At 41.9% G+C, this 24218-nt stretch overlaps 1 protein-coding gene across 1 annotated transcript; it reads right to left on the bottom strand.

Moving 5' to 3' along the window:
- On the bottom strand, positions 1 to 22651 carry LOC102402022 (translation initiation factor IF-2). The gene is made up of 2 exons (XM_045163428.1): positions 21819 to 22651; positions 1 to 132 (listed from the first exon to the last, which is right to left on the bottom strand). The coding sequence occupies exons 1-2, from the start codon at positions 22580 to 22582 to the stop codon at positions 30 to 32; spliced, it is 867 nt and encodes a 288-aa protein (XP_045019363.1). The 5' UTR covers positions 22583 to 22651; the 3' UTR covers positions 1 to 29.
- Positions 22652 to 24218: the final 1567 nt, after the last annotated feature.

Below are 24218 nucleotides of genomic sequence, written 5' to 3'. Positions count from 1 at the left end.
GTTCAATGTAATTGTCTGATTTACACTCGTCATTCAAGGAGGACAGCATTGATGAGGACTCCATGCTTGCAAATCTTTGACAAGGGCACTTTCAAATGTCCATTCATGAAGGAAAGAGAGGTATCTGGATGTCTAAAAAGAAGAAAATCAAAATCAGAATTTGGAAATCAAATGTTTTAAAATCCTTATTCATTTTTAATACTGGCTCAGTATAACATACATTTTATATCCAAAGTGGCATTAATAATACCACAATTCACATAATCCCAATAATTATTATGGTATTATTCAGATAATACCATAATCCAAATAAGTTAAACTGATTTCCTTTTACAGATTCCTTGTTGATAAATCCCTTCCCAAGATACCTCTAACTCTAGTTTCTCATCTAAGGAAATATACCTTCCTCCTCTGACATTCTGAAAGCTCATCCTTCTTAAGTTTAATCTGGGATTACACATGGTATGATTAGAATCAGAATAAAACCAATGCCTGGTCAGCCATTTACATAAATCTTTACCAAATACCTGTTAAGCATATATCCTGATGAAATTTAAAAAGCTCAAAACACTTGCCTTCCAGGGATGTATTAATAAGATGAAGAGGTGAACTATACACACAAAGCTGTTTGTTACCACTTTGAACAAAGACATATACTGCTAGGGGCCAAAATGAGTACTGTGTGTAGTCAATGTTTTCAGAATAAAAGCAAGTCGAGATCAATATGGAATAGAAGAGATGCATTATGGTTAGCCTAGAGAGGAGGTGGGCTTCAGCTGAACCTGGGACGATGAGTAAAAATATGATCAAATGTCAAGAAGGAATATTTTCATCCCACACAAGAATGTAAAACCTAAGCAAAAGCACAGAACAGGTATGAGCTTGGTACATCCAGAGTTGGTTTAAAAAAAAGACAACTTGGTCTGCTGGAAATCAGGATCCTTGTGTTGGTGGCAGGAGATAGAGGGGGATAGACCAAATGGAGCCAGGTGTGGGGGCCCACGGGAGATTGTTGTGATTCAGCAAAACTTGTGCCCAAGACAATTAGTCTGGCAGTATCAGGGGAGTAGAGGAGGGATAAGGAGCTGAGAGAGCCCTTCTCTTTTCAAACTCCCAGTGAGGACGTGACAAGAATATTCAAGCCATGGTGCAAAGCACAGACTTGAAATCTGATGGCTTGACGGCATACAGGTGATAAAGAAATTCAGGGCATCAAAGACAATTCAGTTTTCTCTTAGGGAGGAAAATCTGCCTACCCAAGCCCACGCCCCATCCCTCACAATGCCCACAAAGTGCTATTCATTCCCTCACTCCCTCTGTCAGATACTGGACTGGACCTTATGTCCGTCAAAGCGGGGACTTTCCAGGCTTTTGAGGTCACAAGCTCCATTGTGTGGATGCAGGCAAAGTACAGCTCTACGATGTGCTACAAGCGCTCCAGGGCTTCTCTGACTAAAAACACCTTTGTCAGTGGCCCTGCGTAGTTGTCAGTTTTCTACTTCTCTCAGCTTTACCGAAAAGCTAATCTGGAAGCCATTACCATTTATTAACTCCTCACCTGAAAATACGTAACAAGAGTCACTAACCATAGACAGAAGTCATGGGGGAACGGACAATAAACAGGGCCATAGTTCTGCTGGGGGAGAAAAGGTCAGAAAAGATCCAGTGTATAGGAAGCCAGACTGAGGAGTGAGCGGGGTTCAGGGTACCTTACTTTACTATTTTATGTAAATAGATGGAGACAAGCCTGCCTCCATCCCTAGGCTTGGAGGTTTTACAGAGAAAATCTAGCAGGAATGAAACCTAAAGATTAAATCTGACATAAGGAAAAAAGAGAACACGTTGCTTTCAGTTTCCTAGAGGATTCTCAGCTTGAGCCATAACTTGACCAAAGCCAAGGCAACTGGAACTGTCCCTGGGTCCCGGGACCATCATCATCTCTGCAACATGGCATCGGAGTTCTGGGCAACACAGTCTTCCTGCCTCCCATGGGATTATGGTGCAGTTTTGGGGTAACATGCTCTCATTAGTCCATGGGCTAGAGGAATAAGGACTAAGCTGTCTGCTAGACTGATAGATAAGCTACAAAGAAGTAAAATTTGATTATTTTATTACCTCATTACATCCAACTTAATCTATTGACATGTACCAGGATGTTAAGAAGGAAACTTTCATAAATGTTTCAATCTTATATAGGTGCCCAGGGGTTCTCAATGGGAGAGATTTGATGCCATCCACTCTAAGCACGAGCAATGTCTGGAGATGTTCTTAATGATAAGGACGTGTGGGGAGGTGTGTTACTGCCATGCGGTGTGCAGGGACCAGGGATGCTGCTAAGTCCACATCAACGCACAGGACAGCCGCCCACAGTAAGGAATTACCTGGTCCAAAATGCAAATGGTGCCAAGGTTGAGAAATCCTCATCAAGTTGCTCACTTCCTGTGCACAGTATTAAACTACTAAATAATGACCTTTGCAGTGTTCATTAAAGTTCTCTTTTGCACATTAACACTCATTTATTAACAAAGAAATAAGGTTTTTATTTGTTTGACAGAATGAATTAATCTGATCAAAGTTGAGTTTCCTAAGGTTTAGTGAAGAGTAGTTTTCATTTGATAATTCCAGTCCACGAAGGGACAAACATCCAGTGATCACAGGAAATCACACAGATCATCTGTAATTGTTAAAAACAGTAGGTAACTGATGACTGTTCGTAACAGTCCCAGGCCTCCTAAGCACTCATTTTTAAACTTTCAAAATTTAACTTTTGAATTCCTAAAACATGTGATGCTACCTGCCTATTCCATCTGGAAATCAAAATGCATAAAGTGCTTTAAAAAATACTTAATTCATTTATGAGCTTTACCTATGCAAATATATACACTGCAAATATTTTTAAAAACTTCATTCTTGAACTATGTGTAAGCTGAGAAATCACAGAGATCAGAGGGATTATGAAAGTAAAATAAAACTAGGAGGACACATATGAAAAATTAATTATGAAGGAAAAAACAATTGGAAGTGAAAATAAAAGTGAAACCCTATAGGACTAGTCAAGAGCAAAACCAGATACGATGCAGATAAAACACACCAGAGGAAAAACGCAACAGCCATAAGTACTGAAGTTGAGATATGATGTATAAGAGTTAAGATAAGAAACAAATACACTTGATTTGTCCTGCTGGAGAGAAGCTATCCTTCAACCATTGTCTAGAGACCTACTCATTTATTGCAAGAGCTGTTTACAGGGGGCTACTTATAAAAGAGCCAGCTACATAAATGTTAATGGGAGAGAGCAAAGCAATGGCTCCTACATAAAGAGCTACCGCAATAAAATAGCACCTGTAGTTAGTTATTGGAGAAGGAAATGGCAACCCGCTCCAGTGTTCTTGCCTGGAGAATCCCAGGGACGGGGGAGCCTGGTGGGCTTCCGTCTATGGGGTCGCACACAGTTGGACACGACTGAAGTGACTTAGCAGCAGCAGCAATTAGTTATAGACTCAGTACAGCACTTTAAGAGTTCAGTTGTTAAATATTCAAAGGGTTATATTTGAGGACAAAATGAATTGGGTATGCCTTTAAACACAGAAAAATTTAGCATCATTTAATTAATAACCATTAAAAACTCTTAGAAAGTACATTCTTTTCATATACTATTTCATATATATTCTTTTCACAGGACAGAGTTAACGAGAAAAGAAAAATAAAATCTTTCCGTGATATAAAAGCTGAGGAGAATGTTTGGCTCATCTATTATTTGACTCACTCCAGAAAAAGAGACTCGCAAAACACATGATTCAAATCCAGACCCCCAAACCACCACATACTGCATTTGCTATCAAACTTTAGGGTCATTGTGGGAAGTATAAATTCCAAAAATGAAATCTGTAAATACAAAATATATAAACAAGGTATAAAAGAATAGATTTCAATGTGTGGGCCACTCTAGTTTGGACATTTCAATTATAAAACTAAATATACAACTCGCACAAGGTAACAGCTGCACTCCTAGGGTTGATCCTGAGAAATGGAAACTGACCTTCACACAAAGATTTGTACACGAATGTTCACAACAGTCTTATTTATAACAGCCCCAAGCTGGCAACAACTTAAACGTCTTTTGCAGTTGAGTATTATACGAACTGTGGTACCCCCATATCATGGAGTATTCATCAGCCATACAGTGGACTAACTTCTGATGCCTGATCAACCTCTACGAACCTCACGAGAAGTACGCTGGGTGAAGAAGGCCAAACCCCAAAGACTATGATACAAACTTAGAGTTCTGCAAGATATAACCGCTGCCTAAAGGGAGGGAAACTGCATAAAAGATAACAACCAATTTCTCTGTATTATTTCTCTCAACTTCATGTGAATCTACAATTATCTTAAAACAAATTGTGCTCACTAGCAATTTCACCTGCCTTGAATAGAAAACAAAATAAAAATAACATATAACTGGGAGGGTGAGAGCTTGTGTTCAGGGTCACACCACTAGGTTTAAAGCCTGCTTCCCAAATCACAGTCAATTCCCTACATATGAACTTTTAAGTTGTGAGCTTTCAAAGATGTGAACGTGTGTTCCAGTAACATCAGGGTGGGTGAAACTGCAGCTTGCCCTCTGATTGTTAGCTGGGTACCTAGGGTAACTTTGTTTGACTTATGAACAAACAGGACTTGCAAATGGAACTCTTGGAATGGAACTCATTTGTATGTAGGGGATTTACCATGTTGTGAAGTTCGTGGACAAATGACCTATGTACACAAGCCTCAGTCTATGCCTCTTACCAAATGCAAGTTTGTGATCCTGATCCACAGTGAGGTCAAACAAAGTGAAACATCGGAGTTTGGAGGAAGGTATATTGCAGATCCCTGAACAGACAATGTGTGGCTCCTGCTCAAAAACCCTGAACTCCCTGAAATGCCATTTTTAAAGGCAGGTGAGACAGAAGCATCTCAAGGAATGTATCATCTGATGCACAATTCTCTGGTTAATGGTGAGAGGTACCAGCATGGTGTCACAGGGGTTAACATTAGCAGTCCTCAGGCTCCAATAGGTCTGGGGCTATATACTCCTGGTCATCAATTTCTTTCACTTTTAGCATCTGAAAAACTTGGGAAAATACAAGATGCTATTATGGTGGGGGTACTTCAGAGAGGTGCTCAAGCAGAAGATATGGAGAGGGGTCTGTCCAAGGAAGGCCCCATAGGTCCTGCTCAGTTACATGTTCATGACATTAGGTCATTCTTAGAAATAAATGAGGCAAATGCCTGTGAAGTATTATACTAGTATTCCTATTTTACATTTTAACATAATGTTACAGTATAATTACTCTAAAGATATAAAAAATTTGGTCATGAAAGTCTTTTAGGATTCAAAAAAAGGCAGTCTCTGTCATCCCATCAGCAGTGTTAACACTGTTTTGTCAACTGTAGTATTAAGCCAACAGCTAAACCTAGTCTCCATTGTTTACAGTTTCTGATCACACAGCGATCATTGGAAAGACTTCTGAAATAAGAGGTTGGTGGAAAAATGCTCCAAGGAGAAATTATAAGCTTCTTAAATAACAGATAGTCTGAGGTTATGATTAGCTCATGGGCAAGCGGCTGGCCCCAAATCAGGATTTTGGCTGAAAGAAACCCCAGAGAGGTAAGCATTGCCAATGTCCCTGATGTTCTGTTACCAACTTCAGTCTTAGGCTGTTTCTATTCAACCAATGCAGATGATACCACCCTTATGGCAGAAAGCAAAGAGGAACTAAAGAGCCTCTTGATGAAGGTGAAAGAGGAGGGTGAAAAAGCTGGCCAAAAGCTCAACATTCAAAAAATGGAGATCATGGCACCTGGTCCCATCACTTCATGACAAATAGATGGGGAGACAATGGAAACAGTGACAGACTTTGTTTTGGGGGGCTCCAAAATCACTGCGGATGGTGACTGCAGCCATGAAATTAAGAGACGTTTGCTCCTTGGAAGAAAAATCATGACAAACCTAGACAGTGTATTAAAAAGCAGAGAAATCACTTTGCCGACAGAGGTCCACATAGCCAAACCTATGGTTTTTCCAGTAGTCATGTATGGATCTGAGAGTTCGACCATAAAGAAAGCTGAGCAATGAAGAATTGATGCTTTTGAGCTGTGGTGTTGGAGAAGACTTTTGAGAGTCCCTTGGACTGCAAGGAGATCAAACCAGTCAATCCTAAAGGAAATCAATCCTGAATATTCATTGGAAGGACTGATGTTGAAGCTGAAACTCCAATACTTTGGCCACCTGATGCGAAGAGCTGCCTCATTAGAAAAGACCCAGATGCTGGGAAAGATTGAAGGCGGGAGGAGAAGGGGACGACAGAGGACGAAATGGTTAGATGGCATCAGTGACTCAATGGACATGAGTTTGAGCAAGCTCCAGGAGATGGTGAAGGACAGGAAGCCTGGTGTGCTGCAGCCCGTGGGGTCGCAGAGATTCAGACACGACTGAGCAACTGAACAACCACAACACTGCTGTCATGGATTCAACTGAGTCATCCAAGAAAATATGTTCAAGACCTAATCCTCAGTACCAGTAAATGTGATCTCATTTGGAAACAGGGTATTCTCTGCAAGACACAAGACGTAGACAAATACGTGGGATAACTCCAGGTGACTGAAGAGGCAGAGATCAGAATCCTAGAGATTACTGCCAACACCAGACCTAAGAGAAAGTCATGAACAGATTATCCCCTAGAGCTTCCAAGAAAACAGGGTCCCAAGGACACCAGACTATTAGCCTCCAGAACTGTGAGAGAATAAACTCTATTGTTTTAGGCCAAAATTTGTCACATTTTGTTACAGCAGCCCTGGAAAGCTAACATAAACACACATAGGATTATTTTTATTTGTAAATCTTAAAAATGTCAAATAAAGGAACTTAAAAAAATAAATTTACCCTTCACAAATGATTTCAATTGTTTTTCCAGTGTGTTATTATAAAACAAGTTTTCTGACATAACTTCGACGTTATGGCAAATTTCTTTAAGGGACATTTGATAGTCCTTCAAATATTGAGGGAAAAGATACCTCAAATCACTCTTTTTGGAGCGGGCATTGACTCTGATGTGCATCAAAATGTTTGCTTATAGAAGATGAGAAAATTTTTTATAAAGGCTTGTTTCAGAACATCCTTGACTGATAAAATCTACAGTGGACAACAGTTGAAAATAACTTAACTCTTCTTTCTTCAAATTTTTCAGTTCAGTTCAGTCGCTCAGTCATGTCCGACTCTTTGCAACCCCGTGGACTGCAGCACACCAGGCTTCCCCATCCATCACCAACGCTGCCAATATTATGTTTGACTTTGATTTTAAGAAATTTAAGTTGACCATGAAAACATTAAAGAAGCTACTACTAAATTTAAAATTCACTATAATAATTTGCCGAGGGCAATCAGATACATAATCGCGGCAACCAAACATACTAAGATTCTAAGCTGATTTCATAAAATGGCCAATAGTGTGGGTCACAGGCTTCCACAGAGCAAGCCAAGGAATTCACACTCCTGCAGCACATGCGGTGTGGGTGCAGACTTGCCCACAAGTGGATATGCCCATGTGGCACACGCAGAGTGGGTGCAAATGCCTCTATACGTGGTCATCAAGAGAATCAGCCATCTTATCAAACTCATGAAAAGGACAAAACTAAGCAGCTGCAACTCGTTCTATAAATCCTGATGAAAATATCATTTGCTCACTATCTAATCATTTCTCAGTTTCCTTAATCTCTTTTAATTGGGGAATAGCATGGTGATCACTTTCACATCAAAATAGTTCCAGGGTTTGTTTCTTATTGGCTGCTCTTCAATATATTGGCATCCCCAGTCTAAACTATAGTTCAAATGGAAGAACATAAAGACCATGAACTTATGTTCATGTCAATAAAACATAGTCATTTATTATATTTGGAAGGATTTATTGAGTAATTCCTATAGAGAAACATGTAGGAGAAAGAATAAACACTTTACTGAGAGAACATGTACTTAATAGTCAAACTGCAGAGAATTACTCTATGCATGGCTTAAAATGAAAGAGAAATTAAAGCAAATTACTCTTGGACCAATATCTGACCTATTCCTAAATTGTGTTTTATTATGATATCAGTACACCAAAATATCCAAGGAATGGAACAGGGTAACCCTAACTGGTTACATCTTGTGCCAAAAATGCTCCACCTCAGCCTGGTCCTGATCAACGTGTGTGACAATTATTTGTACCAATAAATAGAAAAACGTCGATACAGTTTACAGAACTGAACAACAACATATATGTTAGATGACAGACTCAATATTCAAAATGACCTTACATAGTAAGATAATAGATCAACTGGATAGGATGAAACCCAATACAATAAATTTTAAAGTTTAAGTTTACATTAAAAACTAGTTCTATAAGTACAGGATGGAGGAGGGTAGGGGGAAGATTATGTCGTGAGGAATATTTGAAAAACGGAATTGTTCATCCAAAGAGAACACAAATAGAGACATATTAGGGTAATCTTTAATTACATGAAATAGGGAAGGAGAATGATTTTAAAGGCAAACGACAAATCAGAGGTTGGTTCAGTGACCCAGAGTGGGAAAAACAGCCTAGGAGTCGACTTCTGCTCTGCCACATACTCGTTGTAAGACCTTGTCATTTCATGACTCCAAACCTCATGTTCCTGTACTGAGGGCAAAGGGTTTCTATAAAAGCCTTACTATCTATTTGCCATAAATATTGCTACAAATGGTGAGGCAGCCATATAGGATGGATTTTATTTAGTAATAAGTCTCCATTTTTTCCTTAATTTCTACCTGTGTACTCTCTTTCTGTATGTATTCAGGCAAAGGACACATTTTTGGACAGAGTCCTATAACATGTCACAAGTTGAGTTCTGGGGGCACACCTTTTGCTCTAAAACTCTAAGATGACATTTATATTGCCTGCTGAAAAAATCTGGAATAGATACCCACAAACTCGCGAACTTTACTTGGAAGCATGGAGGTGGTTAAGAAAGCATGTTTCACTCAGGTGTGACAAAGACCTGCCTACTAAGTCCTGTCCTAGATTCTCCTGGGTCAGCCTTCCCCATTCAGCTTCACTTTATTGAAGCTAAATAAACAACATTAAACACACCCATTTTCAAATTAAAACAAGAGAACGAAAAAGCCAAGACAGTCAGGTGTCTCTCGCTTCTGCTGGGATGCCGTATGGACAACAAGCAGGCTACTGAACTACTCAAGAGAAAAATTATAACTTAAGAAAATTCATCCAAAATCAAAAGGACACACACATAAAAATGAGAGTGCTTGTCTTTGAGTGCTGGTGCTATGGGTGATTTTTTTAAAAACTCTTTATACCTTTCTGTATTTGCCAAATATTTAGTAATGAATTGGGCTTCCCTTGTGGCTCAGTTGGTAAAGAATCTACCTGCATTGCAGGAGACCTAGGTTTGATCCCTGGGTTGGGAAGATCCCCTGGAGAAGGGAAAGGCTACCCACTCCAGTATTCTGGCCTGGAGAATTCCATGGACTGTATAGTCCATGGGGTCACAGAATTGGACACAACTGAGTGACTTTCACTTTTTTAACAATGAATATATGGGATTCCCTGGTGGCCCAGATGGTTAAAGAATCTGCCTGCAATGCAGGAGACTGGGTTTGATCTCTGGATCAGGAAGATCTCCTGGAGGAGCACATGGCTATCCACTCCAGTATTCTTGTTGGAGAATCCCATGGACAAAGAAGCCTGGTGGGCTATAATCCACTGGGTTGCAAAAAGTTGGACACAACTGAGCAACTAACACACACTTTTATCAATGAATATATATTGTTCACACTAGGGAAGAGGATGTTCCCACTGGGGAAAAAGAAAGTTGATAAAACAATTTTATTCCAACAGTTAATTTTAACTTTAGAAAATCCTCTTCTTTTTTCATTCATGTGCTAAGTTGACTATAGTAGGTAATTCAAAACACTGCATATAAAACTGTCTAATAACTATTACAAAGCAACACATGAACAGGTACAAAACATACAGAAAATAAAGCAATATTGTTACGGGGGCCATAAAGAAAACAAAATGAAAATAACTACATGTGGTTAACGAGGTCTTAAATAAGTAGCTCAGGGAGACAGATGCGGTGTCATCCCCACCTCTCAGGGAGTCAGGACCATGGCCAGGGCAAGGGGCACCCACAGCACTTCCAGCACCGAGCATCTTATGTGGTGCATCAAGTAAAGGCCTTGTTCTCTGCCTCTTTCCTAAGGCTAGGAGCCTGTGATCGAGGAGACTGTGTCTGTTTAGCACACTCATCAGTGCTCAGGATGGACGTAACTGTTAAATAACCAATTAATCACATATTACCTTAAAAACTCAAACAGAATTAGAGTTGATTAAAGTGGTGCTTTAATCAAATGCCAATGCAGGAGACTTAAAGAGACATGGGTTTGATTCCTGGGTCAGGAAGATCCCCTGGAGAAGAAAATTGTAACCCACTCCAGTATTTTGGCTAGAGAATCCCACGGACAGAGGAGCCTGGCGGGCTACCGTCCATGGGATCACAAAGAGTCAGACAGGACTGAAGTGACTTAGCACACATGCAAAGTATGATAGGCCCCAAAATACTGAAGTATAATTTTTTTTAAATGCTAAAACCTCTGCATAACGTTTGGGCTTCTCAGGTGTGTGCATGAAGTGTGAAAGTCACTCAGGCATGTCCAGCTCTTTGCAACCCCATAGAGTATACAGTCCATGGAATTCTCCAAGCCAGAATACTGGGGTGGGTAGCTTTCCCCTTCTCCAGGGGATCTTCCCATCCCAGAGATCAAACCCAGGTCTCCCTCACTGCAGGTGGATTTTTTACCAGCTGAGCTGCAAGGGAAGCACAAAAATACTGGAGTGGGGCTTATCAGGTGCCTAGTGGTAAAGATTCTGCCTATGATGCAGGAGATGTGAGTTCGATCCCTGGGTTAGGAAGATCCTCTGTAGGAGGGTGTGGAAACAACTCTAGTACTCTTGCTGGGATAATCCCATAGACAGAGGAGCCTGGCAGGCTCCAGTTCATGGGGTTGCAAAGAGTCAGACACGACTGAAGTGACTATGCACTCACGCATGCTTGTGCAGAACTTGAAAGGTGTAAGCACCTATTTGTTTCTGCTAAGTGGAGCTTAGTTTTTCAGTAATACAAATTATTACCCTTTTGTAAAGCACTTTAAGAGAATAATCAGAAATCCAATGAGTACTGTAAAAGTTCTTTGATAAATCCATGCTCTCTATCAAAAAAAATTAATTTCAAATGAGCACTTTATCAGAAGTATGGAGCTGTTATTGTGTCACTTGGAGATTCTCCCTAAAATTTGTATTTTAAAGCGTTTAATTATGTTAAAGTCATTCTCAAAAGTGACTTCTCTGCACTTCATCTTAACAAAATAAAGTTCTAAGTCTTGCATTTTTTCAACAGAAACAGTGATACAAATTAGCTGTAAAGCATGACTCATTTCCCTGTGTCACTAATGTCAGTTCTATTATTAAACAGATTTATTTCAGCAGGAAGAAAGGATTCATTGGGTGTTTAAATGAGTTATGATTATAGATGTTTGGTGTATCATTAACATGAAACTGGAGTAAACCGTATATTCCTGAGCAGCCCTGAGAAGCTTCAAAGTCTATATTTCTTTTTACAACTTGATAAAACACCTCATGGTGAAGCTTCAGTTTATCCCTTAAGTTACCCTGATACAAACCCAGATTATGGTTCCAAGAAGTATGTAAATCTCTCTGTTCTAAAGCACGCAAAACTTACAATAGGACCAGGATCTCCTTCCACCTTGAGAACTGCTAGAGTGTCAGGGGAAGTGATTTTTATAGTGACAGTTGTTAGAGCCAACAATATCGAAAAAACACAGCTGAGATATCCTCCGTGCTGGGTTCCAGGACACCACCTGAGAATTACTTTCAAATGTCATCAAGGCCCATTTTCCCATTTCTTGGCTTGAACTTGGGAGCTACACTCATCTCTGTCCTCAACCGTCTCTGTCAACACTCTCCCCAGGAACCTTACAGGTGAACACACCTGTCCACAGGTGACACGTGAATCCCAGACCTGACTGCTCCCTTAGGCTCCAGATCCATATAGTCAATTGGTTCCGACATCTTCCCTGGGTACCTTTCTTTACCTTTAACATTACAAGTTCATTCCCTTCTTAGGATCTCGACACTAGTTGTTCATCTACCTGGAACACCCCTTCTTTTCACTCCTTTCTTATATGTCACCACCTTACAGAAGTCTTCCAGACTGCTGATTAAAACAAAAACAAAAACACCCTGTCTGCCATGCTTAATTCTCTTACCTGGTTTTATTTAAGATATATCACTTACCATGCTGTAAAATAGCAAAGGTATTTATTTACTTGCTATGGTCTGTATCCTCCTCACTAGAATGGAAACCCCTCAAAGGCCACCAAACAGTATTCTAATTTACCAGTGCCCTTACCATACTGGTTAGTACCTATCCCCACTGTCTTGGATAGGTCTCATGTCTCATGTTCTCCTCTTGGGTTTTATTCTTTCTGTGTAATCACAAAGGAGAAATATCTAAGGATCCATCTCTATGCCTCCATCTATCCATCCATCTATCTATCCATCCACCCATCCATCCACCCATCTATCCATCCATCCATCAATCTAATCCATCCATCCATCCATCCATCTATCCATCCATCCATCCATCTATCCATCCATCCATCCATCTATCCAGTCAGCCAGCCAGCCAGCCATCCATCCATCCATCCATCCATCCATCCACCCATCCATCCATCTATCCATCCATCTATCCATCCATCCATCCATCCATCTACCCACCCATCCATCCATCCATCCATCCATCCATCCATCCATCCATCCATCCATCCATCTATCCATCTATCCATCTATCCATCTCCTTACCTCTTTGCCTTTCCTTTCCTCTTACTTCACAATACCCATCTACAGTTCCCTGATCCCACAGGAAGTGGGATTCAGGATCTTTCAACCTCAATTTCTGAACTTTAGCAGAATTTATCAAAAGACTTGATATATTTAGCCCAGGGCATGGCAGGCAACAAGGGCCACCTGGAGAGGAAGATTGAACATGTGTTAAACGCATTCCTGGCCCATCTTTTGAGTCTATTTAAGGTAATAAAAGGTCAATCGTGGCTCACATTGACATTTGCAGAAGAACAGGAGCTGTAGGAAAACATAATAATCCTGTGCCCCAACGTGAACTATAAGAGGCTTTCCAATACATCAGTAAAAACAGTGTACTTAAAAAATGGAAGCTTCTGAATACAATGCCTTGAGAAAATGTATTTTGTGAAGGTATGTTGGGAACAGCCATTGAAATTCAAGGTGTTATAAATATTTAGCAGCAAAAAAAAAAATAATCTTGGACTGTTAGAAAGTAAACATTTAAAATCATGTGAAGATGATGTGGATACTGTACAAACTGACACACATTTATTTCATTAAAATGCTAAAAAATGGTAATAATATATCCAGCTCAGAAAAATATTAGTTTCAATTTGTGTGAAGAGCCATAAAAAAAAAAAAATCAGAACATCTAAAACAATACCAACTTCTAGCAGTCTTTTATTTGTCTTTTCCCTCGGGAGTCACTTTTAATCAAGCCTTCCTAGCTATCACAGTTGAAGTAGAGTATTCCTCTTTTATTTCCTCCCAGAAATCCCCTCCTCCCCCCGCCCAACATGTGATTGGAAAAAGAGCCCATGCTAAGTCAGCCCTTTTATTATTTTCTCAATAAGTTTCTTCACTGGCTCCTTTCGTTTGTTTATAAAACACATGCACACAAAGAAATCAGTCAATGAGGTCTAAATAAACACATTTCTTAAATGTGTAAAATGCTGCTGGAATGTATAATGGACCCTAGGTCTGATTTCACAGGAACAGTAACCTCGGTTCCCCGTGACCTCTCTCCATAACTGTAGGAGGGTGTAACAAAAGGCAGTACCTACAACAATGTACACTTCCAAGTTGAAAGAACTTAGCACTGGTCTGAAGGTGTGTTATCATTGGTTACATTATCGAAACCTATCTTCTGTTTGCTTCAGGGCTGTGTGTGTGTGTTAGTCGCTCAGTTGTGTCCAACTCTTTGCAACACCATGGACTGTAGCCGGCCAGGCTCCTCTGCCCATGGATTTTCCAGGCAAGAATACTGGAGTGGGTAGCCATTCTTTTCTCCAGGGGATCTGCCTGACCCAGAGATCGAACCCAGGTCTCCTGCATTACAGGCAGATTCTTTACTATCTGAGCCACCAGGCAAGCCTCAATGGTAACCATCCTTTATACAAACCAAGAAAGCAAGCCTCAGTTGTAACCATCCTTTATACAAACCAAGAAAGTAATTCATGTCTCTGCAAAGGGCACGATTTTGTTCCTTTTTTGGTGAGTAATATTCCATTGTATATATGTACCACATCTTCTTTATCCATTCCTCTGTCTATGGATATCTACGCTGTTTCCATGTCCTGGCTATTGTAAATAGTGCTGCAAGGAACACTGAGGTGCATGTATCTTTTGGAATTATGGTTTTATCCAGGTATAGGATGGACGCAAAGCAGGGAAAAAGGAGGGATGGGATAAAATGGGAGATTGGAAATTGACATAAACACACTACTATAAATAAAATAGATAGCCAATGAGTACCATGTATAGCACAGAGCGTGGGGAAAAAAGAAGGTACAATATGTTTGCAGGACATATGTTAAGTTAACCTGAAAAATGCATTCCAATATATATTAGATGCTGACAAATACTGTTTGACTCCAGTTATATACCAGATAACTAGAACAGTCAAATTCATAGAGTCAGAAAGTACACCGGAAGATGTCAGGAGATGAGGAATGGGGGGAGGAAAGGGGACGGGGAATGGGCAGTTAGTGTTTAATGGGGCCAGAGTCTCAGTTTAGAAAGGTGAAAAATTCATGACATGGATGACGGTGAGAGCTGCATACAACAATATGAGTATACTTAGTGCCACTGAACTGTACAGCTAAATATGGTTAAAATAGTATGCTTTATATTATGTGATTTTACCATAATTAAAAACATTAAAAGTCATTCATATGAAATGTAAACAAAATAAACTGTTTGGGTCTCCCTCAAATAATGGTATTATTATGCAATGATATTAAAACCAAAGATAACAATTTGTTTCTTTAACTCAAATCATTAATGATTTTATCAAGTCACGTATTCCACATGTGATATCTTACTTAGGATGGTCAAGGGTTCTTATGACAAATTTCTGAGGAATAGTATTCAGGATCCCATGGTTTTGAAGAGAGTTTATGCTCTTTTCCATTTAGGTTTCTTGTCCTAACTCTACTATGTACAAGGTGTAACCTGCTAGATGGGAGTAAATCTATTCTATAAACACAACAGAGAATGTAAAATAGTGTGAAGACACTGTCTTAATAATAGGGCTCTGAATTAGGCCTTTGAGGATGGACCAGATGCGACTGATTTTTCAGGAATATCTTTAGATATGAGTGTACAAGAAGTGGCCAACTGCACAAATAAATGCTTTTGTAACAAAGCAATGTTCATGTCACTTTTGATGTCTAGAGGCTGATGCTTTTTGCCTGGCATGAACAGACATGGAAATTGTAGACATAGGGTATACTCTTAATTTTCTTTTGTATCATTTTCCTGCTGAGATTTTTTTTAAAAGAAAGATTCAATTATATGTATAAGTGGTTCCCTCCTTAGTTCTTTTGCCCTGTGAACCTTTCTGCATTAGACACTAACACTCAAAGTAACTCTTCTGTGACAAATCCAGTCTTTAATCCAGCCATTAACAAATATTTCAACTTCCTGCCCAGTAAGGCTGTCAGCATGCCAATATGCAGTTTCAATAACATCATTACCCTCTTTTTACTGTCTTATTTGTACTCTATTTGAATATTTTATTCCAACTTGAACTCATTCTATAAGTTTATGAAAAACAGAAAATGGAAGTCTCCATGGTAGTGACAGAATTCTTATCTAATAAGTGGAATACAATCAAGGCAAAGATGGAATTATTAGTTATGCCAAATGACGCAAATCTTTAGTTTTAGCCAGATGATCACTGTACATCTATTCCACTGGGAAGGAAAAGAACAAAATTTTTAAATGCATAAAAATGCTATAACTGTTTTGTTAAACACTGTATTTAATATTAAAGTGTAAATGGAAATTTTACTTATTACATATTTTAGCTGTTAGAGAATAAAATTCCCCTTGTAATTTATATTTTTAATATAATTTTATTTTACAGAGTTTCAGAAACAGATAATGTGGAAGGGTAGAGACTTGAAATGATGGAGAAAGATGGCAGATGGGAACAAAGAAAGATTTTAAACAGATGAACAAAAACCATTATTTTATTGAACCCTCAAATAAAAGTGATCACACAGAATTTCAGAGCAGAGTGACACACACCAGTGATCAAGTATTCAAGCCCTTCATGGCATCACTGAAACACTTGACAGGCCGAGAGAATTTAAATACTCTGGCCGAAATCACCACTAACTCAGGTCTGATAATGTCGAAGTTCACAAATTATTAGTGAAGATATAGAGTATCTGCTGGGATCTTCAGAGAGCATGAAGAGAATACTAACAGACAGAAAGAAGCAGGGATTGGGCGTGCAGGGCAGAGAAAAGAGGAGAGAAAGGAAAGAGAGAGGGGCAAAAAAAGAGGAGACCGAGGCAAAGAAAGAACGGGGCAAGAAGGAACAGTAAGGGGCAAAGAGGGGTCAGAAATGCTAAGATAGGACAAAAACGTCAAAGGGCAGTAAGAGACTAGAAAGCAAAGGAAGGGCTGAGACTGAAAGAAATAATAAAAAATTAAAAAGGAAATCATTGGGGAACACTGTCAACAGTTACTTTAAAAACACCTTAACTTTATTTGACTTTTCTCAAACAATCCAGGAGTTACATTTATTTGAGAAAAATGTAGATTAAAAAAAAAAAATCAGGAAACAGCTGCTGAATGAGTCAGATGAGACTGAGCATTTAGAGGAACTCGGTTTACAGTTTAGCCATCATCGCTGTGCATGTATACAGATGACAGTCAGACACCCTACGGTGATCAATTCTATCACGGCCATTGAGGTGGAAGATGCCACACCGCAGTGCTCTGAAAACTGCCTTTTCTTCCCCAAGTGAGTAATGCTTGTACAATCTGAGAAGCAATGGAATAATAAATAGAGATCTAAAACTCTCCAAAATGAACGCTGGATAACAGAAGTGGAAATAATGAGGTTCCAGTGACACTCTGGGGAGACCTTAGCTAACGTTATTTTATTGAACCCTCAAATAAAAGTGATCACAGAGAATTTCAGAGCAGAATGACACATACCAGTGATCAAGTATTCAAGCCCTTCATGGCATCACTGAAAAACTTGAGAGGCCGAGAGAATTTAAATACTCTGGCCAAAATCACCACTAACTCAGGTCTGATAATGTCGAAGTTCACAAATTATTAGTGAACATATAGAGTATCTGCTGGGATCTTCAGAGAGCATGAAGGGAATACTAAGTAAAGGAACCTGATCCATTAATATCTGTTTGTACTTATTATTAGGGTTCATAACAATGAACTTCCTGAGAGCTAAGAACAATGCTAACCCCATATTCCCAGAGCAGAACACACTGGTGAGGGCATCATAGCCAATATATGTATATTTAATAAATGCATAGAGCACAAGCCTGAACAGGAACTAAAGAGCCTCCTGATGAGGGTGAAAGAGGAGAGTGAAAAAGATGGCTTGAAACTCAACATTCAAGAAACTAAGATCATGGCATCCAGTCCCATCACTTTATGGCAAAGAGAATAGGAAATATGGAAACAGTGGCAGATTTTCTTTTCTTGGGCTCCAAAATCACTGAAGATGGTGACTGCAGCCATGACATTAAAAGATGCTTACTCCCTGGAAGAAAAGCTATGACCAACCTAGACAGCATATTAAAAAGCAGAAACATCACTTTGCCTTCAAAGGTCCATGTAGTCAAAGCTATGGTTTTTCCAGTAGTCATGTATGGATGTGAGAGTTGGACCATAAAGAAGGCTGAGTACCAAAGAACTGATTCTTTTGAACTGTGATGTTGAAGAAGACTCTTGAGAGTCCCTTGAACTGCAAGGTGATCAAACCAGTCAACTCGAAAGGAACTCAACCCTGAAGATCCATTGGCAGGATGGATGCTAAAGCTGAAGCTCCAATACTTTGGCCACTTTATGCAAAGAGCTGACTCACTGGAAAAGACCCTGATGCTTGGAAAGTTTGAAGGCAAAAGGAGAAGGGGGTGGCAAAGGATGAGATGGTTGGATGGCATCACTGACTCAATAGACATGAATTTGAGCAAACTGTAGGAGATAGTGGAGGACAGGTGTGCTACGCAGTCCATGGGGTCATAAAGAATCGAACACGACTTAGAAAATGAACAACAGGGGCCCAGAAGCACAAAATTATAACCTTTACACATCATGAGTGCATAACTTTTGTATTAGATTCTTTAAAACATGCTGCTCGGATTTCCCTGGTGGCCCAGTGGTTAAGAATCCACCTTGTTATGTAGGGACACAAGTTTGATCCCGGGTAAGAGGACTAAGATCCCACATGTGGTGGAGCAACTAAGCCCCACAACTAGAGAGTCTGCACGCATCAACAAAAGATGACATAGAAAAAAGATACTGCATGCTACAACTGAGTCCCACAGCATCCAAAGAAAGAACGCTATTGAAAAAAAAATTTAAATATAGGCTGCTGCCAGAAACATGGAGGTTACACCAGACCCTATGCCAGTCCTTGAGAGACTGCCCACTACCACCGTACCTACACCAAGGATGGGCTCAGCCTACAAATTATTTGACACACAGCTCAGAAGATGAATGTCCTGTGCCTCTAGGGGACATCTGGCTTCACTCTTAAGGACAGTATGAAAAATAAAACACAAACTGGGTAGTAATTAGATGTCCCCCGAGGAAAAGGTTCCTTGTTTTAGCCACAATCATGTGACTCAAGCAAGTCCCAAAGTAGATGTGTCCAGCGGGTGAATATCCCTTATCTTTGGATCATCTCTCCAGCCCAGGTGCATCTTCCTCACAGCATCCAACTGCTCAAAACATCTTTTGCCTCCCTCAACCCCTGTTCCTAACCTCTTACACGCGCTAGCCTCTCAACTCCTCAAAAACCCTCCTTTCCTAATGGAAGTTAACTGGTTCCCATTCAAATTCACCTCCATGCATCCCCATTCCACCATTCCCCACCTTCAGGGTCAGCCACCCAGAGTACTCATCTCCCAACTGGCAGATGCTGATCCCCTTTGGAGCCCGGCTCTACTTTGCAGGGTGGTAGGAAGGAAGAGTCACCTGAAGGTTCTGCCATGTTTGCTCAGAGAAATGTTGGTGGATTTAATTCTTGATGGAGCTTAGGTGATATCTGTATAAAATTTAACCCATGGTATCCTTAAAATCCATCATTTAGAATTGTGTTTCCATGGTGGTGGCAGTGGGGGGGGGGCATTCTGATATTCAATAAATTCACCAACAAAGTCCTAAAATACCTCGCACTTCCAAGTTAGAAGTAATTAAACAATCAAAAGTATATTTAAAACATTGTGTTTCACAGACTCTGTGAAATTGTGAAACATCCCTGGAACACTTACATTTGGCAAGTTACATAGGGAGAGACATGAACTTACCTAACTGGCTATACAAGGACAACTTGTAAGTTTACAAATAATTATTTAAATTAAGCTAAGTGTGGGGCCTTTTCAAAAGGTCTCCTCCTACCAGATTTCTACTATAGAAGAGGCCTGATTTACTGGAATCACATTTTCAGCACAAGGTTCTCCAAACTCGAAGGATCCTTCCTTTCCCAGCCTGGAAACTCACAGTTGTGTGATGCAGTGGACAGGAAGCAGGAGGTGAGTTGTTACAGGGTGACTAAGTCATGATCAAGAAAAGCTCCACCACAAACTGTAAGGAGTATGGTAGCAGGAGAGGATATAATAGAAAGAATAATAAATTAACTAACCCATCCCAAAGAGTTTAGTCAGTTATGGTTAAACAACAACCTCCAAAGAGTGATCACAAAAAAACATCACTGAGTCAGCAGCAAGAGGTGTGGTTTGTCTTCCTGTGTGCAATCCCTTTCAGCAGTTGTTCAATGGGTGATGCTTCCCACAATACATTTTGAGCATCTGGGGTCTAGAATGCACCAACTTGAAAGGCAGGATCCACCCAGCCCCTCGGGCAGGCTCTGCTGGGTGCAGCCAGCTTCCCTCACAGGTGTGTATACCACGTGCGCCTTAAACTCAAAACCAAGGGACGCAATTTTGACTGGAAGGTGTGTGGGGGCCTCTGTCACTCCGGGAACAGTAGGAAGACAGGGAGAAATCAAACAAAACCAAGGACCCAGCCCACCCCTGCCCGATCTGGTTTCACACCACTCCCCCTTCTTTGGTTATTCTGGAAGACCAAAAAGACCAGCTTTCTCGTTCCTCACTGTTTCCTAGCCTATATCTTGTCAAGTCTGATTCAGCATCAATCATGGACTTCCCTGGGGTTCTCCCTGTGTTGGGGATGACACAAGGAAGAGGGGAGGTGCCTGGCGGTAACCCGGCAGAAGAATCTCCAGGGGAATCTGGAAAGGAGCCCTGGGACATCCAGCCTCTTCTCGACTACTGGCCACCAGCACGGCTCTTTTCTACTGTTCTGGCCTCCTTGGCTCTTGAAGTGAAGTGAAGTGAAAGTTGCTCAGTCGTGTCCGACTCTTTGCAACCCCATGGACAGTCCATGGAATTCTCCAGGCCAGAATACTGGAATGGTTACCCTTTCCCTTCTCCAGAGGATCTTTCTGACCCAGGGATCGAACCCAGTGTCTCCCACATTGCTGGCAGATTCTTTACCAGCTGAGCCACCAGGGAAGCCCTAAGACTTTAGCTCTTAACTCCACTTTATAGCCGCATCCCTCTGGGCACAGTCCCCAGGCAAACCTGTGCTCCCGGACCGCCAGCCTCTTCTCTATAAAGCACTGTTGTCTCTTCACTCACCCGTAATTCCAACGTCTGACACACACATGTTACCTGCCCCCTTCCACCCCCACGCCCCATGGAGGTAATCATTCTCCCAACAGGACACAAAGAACAGGCCTAACGTCTCCATGCGACTCGCCAGCAGTAATCGCCTCTCCTCTGAGGGCCACCAGCACCCGCAGCAGCGGTTCTCAGAATCTGATAGGAAGCAGAACGACCCGGCGAGCTTGCCAAGGTCACAGACCCAGGGGCCGGGAAACTCAAAGTTTCTAAAATCTGGACCCCTCTGAGAGCAGAAGCGGGACCCACACAAACGGGAGAGGGTGTCCAGGTAAACTTGGATTTTCCATTTTGAGCTCGGTTCCCCACGCGGGATCTGAAGTACACCCACGGGCGGTACAGCTGCGGCTCCCGCACACGCGCCCCTCCGGGACCCCCGGCGCCGTGGACCCCGGAGCCACGAGGAAACGGGATCCAAAGCCCACCGCGGGCGAAGCGGGTCCCTGGGCCGGCCGAACGCGGCCCGCCAGAGACGGAACTTTGCAAACTTCCTAACCCGCGCGCCCAGGAAAGAAAAGCAGAAAAAGGCGAGGACCCGACTCCACGCCCGCAACCGTCCGATCCCGCGCGCGCGCCCTCCCCTCCCGGCCGCCCGGGGGTGTCGGCGGTCCCCGCCCCAGTCGTCGCCCCGCACCCTCCAGGGAGGATCGGGAGCAAGGACCCCACTCACCGCCGGGAGCGCCCCGCGCCGTGCACAGCCGCGCCCGCGCCGAAGGTTCGCGTCCCAGGAGGCCCAGGGCGCAGGAGGCGGGGAGTCACCTGCGCGTCGGGCGGCGGAGGGCAGCGCGGGCCCGCCCGGGCCGCGCCTCCCGGGCCCAGGTGCCGCGCCGGCGAGGGCGGGGTGGGGACGGGTTGCAACAGGTCCCGCGCCGGGTCGCACCGCAGCGCGCGCAGCTGGCCAGCGTCCCGGAACCTGTCCGAACTCAGACATCCAGCCCTCGACCGACAAAGTAGAAAACCCTTCTTTTTCTGTCCGCCCTTGGGGCTACCCAGCCTCGACAGGTCCCGGCATCCGGGCCCGGGTGAGCAGACCCCCGAGAGGCCGGCGGCGCTCACCTGGCTGGGGGTGGGGGCGCGGGTAGGCGGACCCCCTCCCCGGTGCGCTCCCGGCTCAGGAATGCGGCAGGGGCGGTGCGGTGGGAACCGGGCTGGGACCACCCCCGGGGACCCGGCGGACTCGGCTCCCCGGAGATAATTCTTATCAGGAGCCGGCCTTGCAGACCCTACCCCGCCGCCCGCCCGAGTGTATCCGGACTTGGAGGGGAGCAGGCAGTAGAAAGGTGTCAGACAAAGTGCTTGTGAAGTCACCTTTTTGGAAGAGAGAAGAATTTTAAGTATTTCAGAGATGTGGGACTGTCTTTGGATTGTCCTGGCTCCTGACTTGGAATGAAAGGAAGACCTGAGCGAAAAGCAGGTCACTCGGTGGGGTGCCATGGAGCAATGTTGTGGACCGGACAGAGAGACACTCTCGTTTGGTTTGAATATAATTGCAGCAATTAATAAAACGAATTTTATATTGTCTCGTCTACATCTCAGTAAATCTGTTTCGAGTGTTTCTAATAAGTGTATCATCACGTTGTCTTCAAGGTCTAGCCATTTGCCATAAATGTTTAAAAGGCATCCTAGTAGGGAGAAAAATGAATCTTTAGGAAAAAAATAGGCATATTTTGAACTTCTGGCGTGATGTGTCAATTATCATAAGCTTGCATTGACTTTTTAAATGACTTTTATGGTTATTTTGCCCGGAATAAATAACTTGGGGAAAATGCTAAACTGTTGAGGTTTGAGTTAGGTCCTCCTGAATGATGAATAGATGCAGGCAAATGAAATTTACATTTTCTAGATGTTGAAACAGAGCAAAAGGCAAAGGTTGAAACTAACAGTAAGTCCCACCACATCGCAAAGCTAAGCTTCCAGATTGTGCTATTTGTGATCTGCAGTTTCTTTTCTTTAACAGCAAGTGGAGAATATTCTTGTTTTACACATTTAACTTCTTTCTTCTCTTTCTGCCAATTCCCATGTTTCACCTTTTAATCTTTTTGCAATTCTGCTCTTCATTTTTCACATGCAGTCTTCTGATTCACTCAATCCATGTTCTCTGTGTGGATTTTCATTTACTGTGAGCAACTGGTTTAGTCCCTAAGTGATGTCTGACTCTTGTGACCCCATGGACTGGACCCTGCCAGGCTCCTATGTCCATGGGATTCTCCAGGCAAGAATACTGGAATGGGTTGCCATTTCCTTCTCAAATATAAGCACCTGAAACTACGTTAATAAATATATGCTTATCTTATTTTAAAAACAAGAGTATTTAGACTAAACAAATTAAAAGGGCCCATGGGAAGTTGAATTTTATTAAGATATGCATTCGTACATAAAGCAAGTGAAATAGCAAAGAAGGATATCTACTAAGATGTTAATTATTCTAAACAATAAAAGAGAGGAAACTATAAGTAGAGAGGAAGAATGTATTAAAGACCCTATATTAAGGGCTTTCCATCTTTAATGGGTTAAGAGACGGTATCAAATTGACATGACACCTTAAGGAGCCTGCAAGCTAGACGAGGGGACGGCACACAAGTACAGCAAACAGAACTAGCATGAGCCAGTGAGAGGAACTTTAAATGGAAAGCTCCGGGTGCTTTCCGGGCAAGAGGAAGAAATGATTAACTGCTTAGATCATTGGGGAATGCGAGCAGAATTTCACAGAAATGTTGGAATTTGAATTGAGTCCTGACTGATAAGCAAACTTGACAGAAGATGGAAGCTGACATACAACTAGGTGCTGAGATCACAGAGGAAAGGTTAGAGGCAAGAAAGTAAAAGTGAGTTCTGGGGCCCTGCACAGAAGTGGCCACGCATGGCCATGTTTGTGGCAGGACTGCGTTGGAAGGTAAGTTTAGGAATAAAGTTTGCAGGTATTTCCTCACCTGCAGAATGCGATCATAGTTTTTTACTGCCTAGGATTGCTGTAAGAATTATGAATTAGGAATAGTGCTTGTAAAACCCTTATCTGGGCACTGATGTGTGGTAATTAGCGGCCACTATTGTTACACTTGGGCTCGGATTG

Source organism: Bubalus bubalis, chromosome 2 (genome assembly GCF_019923935.1).
Source record: "Bubalus bubalis isolate 160015118507 breed Murrah chromosome 2, NDDB_SH_1, whole genome shotgun sequence".
NCBI classification, from domain to species: Eukaryota; Metazoa; Chordata; class Mammalia; order Artiodactyla; family Bovidae; genus Bubalus; species Bubalus bubalis.
The sequence above is the reverse complement of the archived record's forward strand: the minus strand, read 5'-3'. Positions and strand labels throughout refer to the sequence as shown.

Coding starts and splice junctions, on each gene's coding strand:
- LOC102402022 (XM_045163428.1), bottom strand. CDS start 22,582: ATGGCACCCCACCGAGTGACCTGCTTTTCGCTCAGGTCTTCCTTTCAT. Junction 133..21,818: donor GGCGCGGGGCGCTCCCGGCG/GTGAGTGGGGTC, acceptor TCTTCTTTTTAG/ACATCCAGATACCTCTCTTT.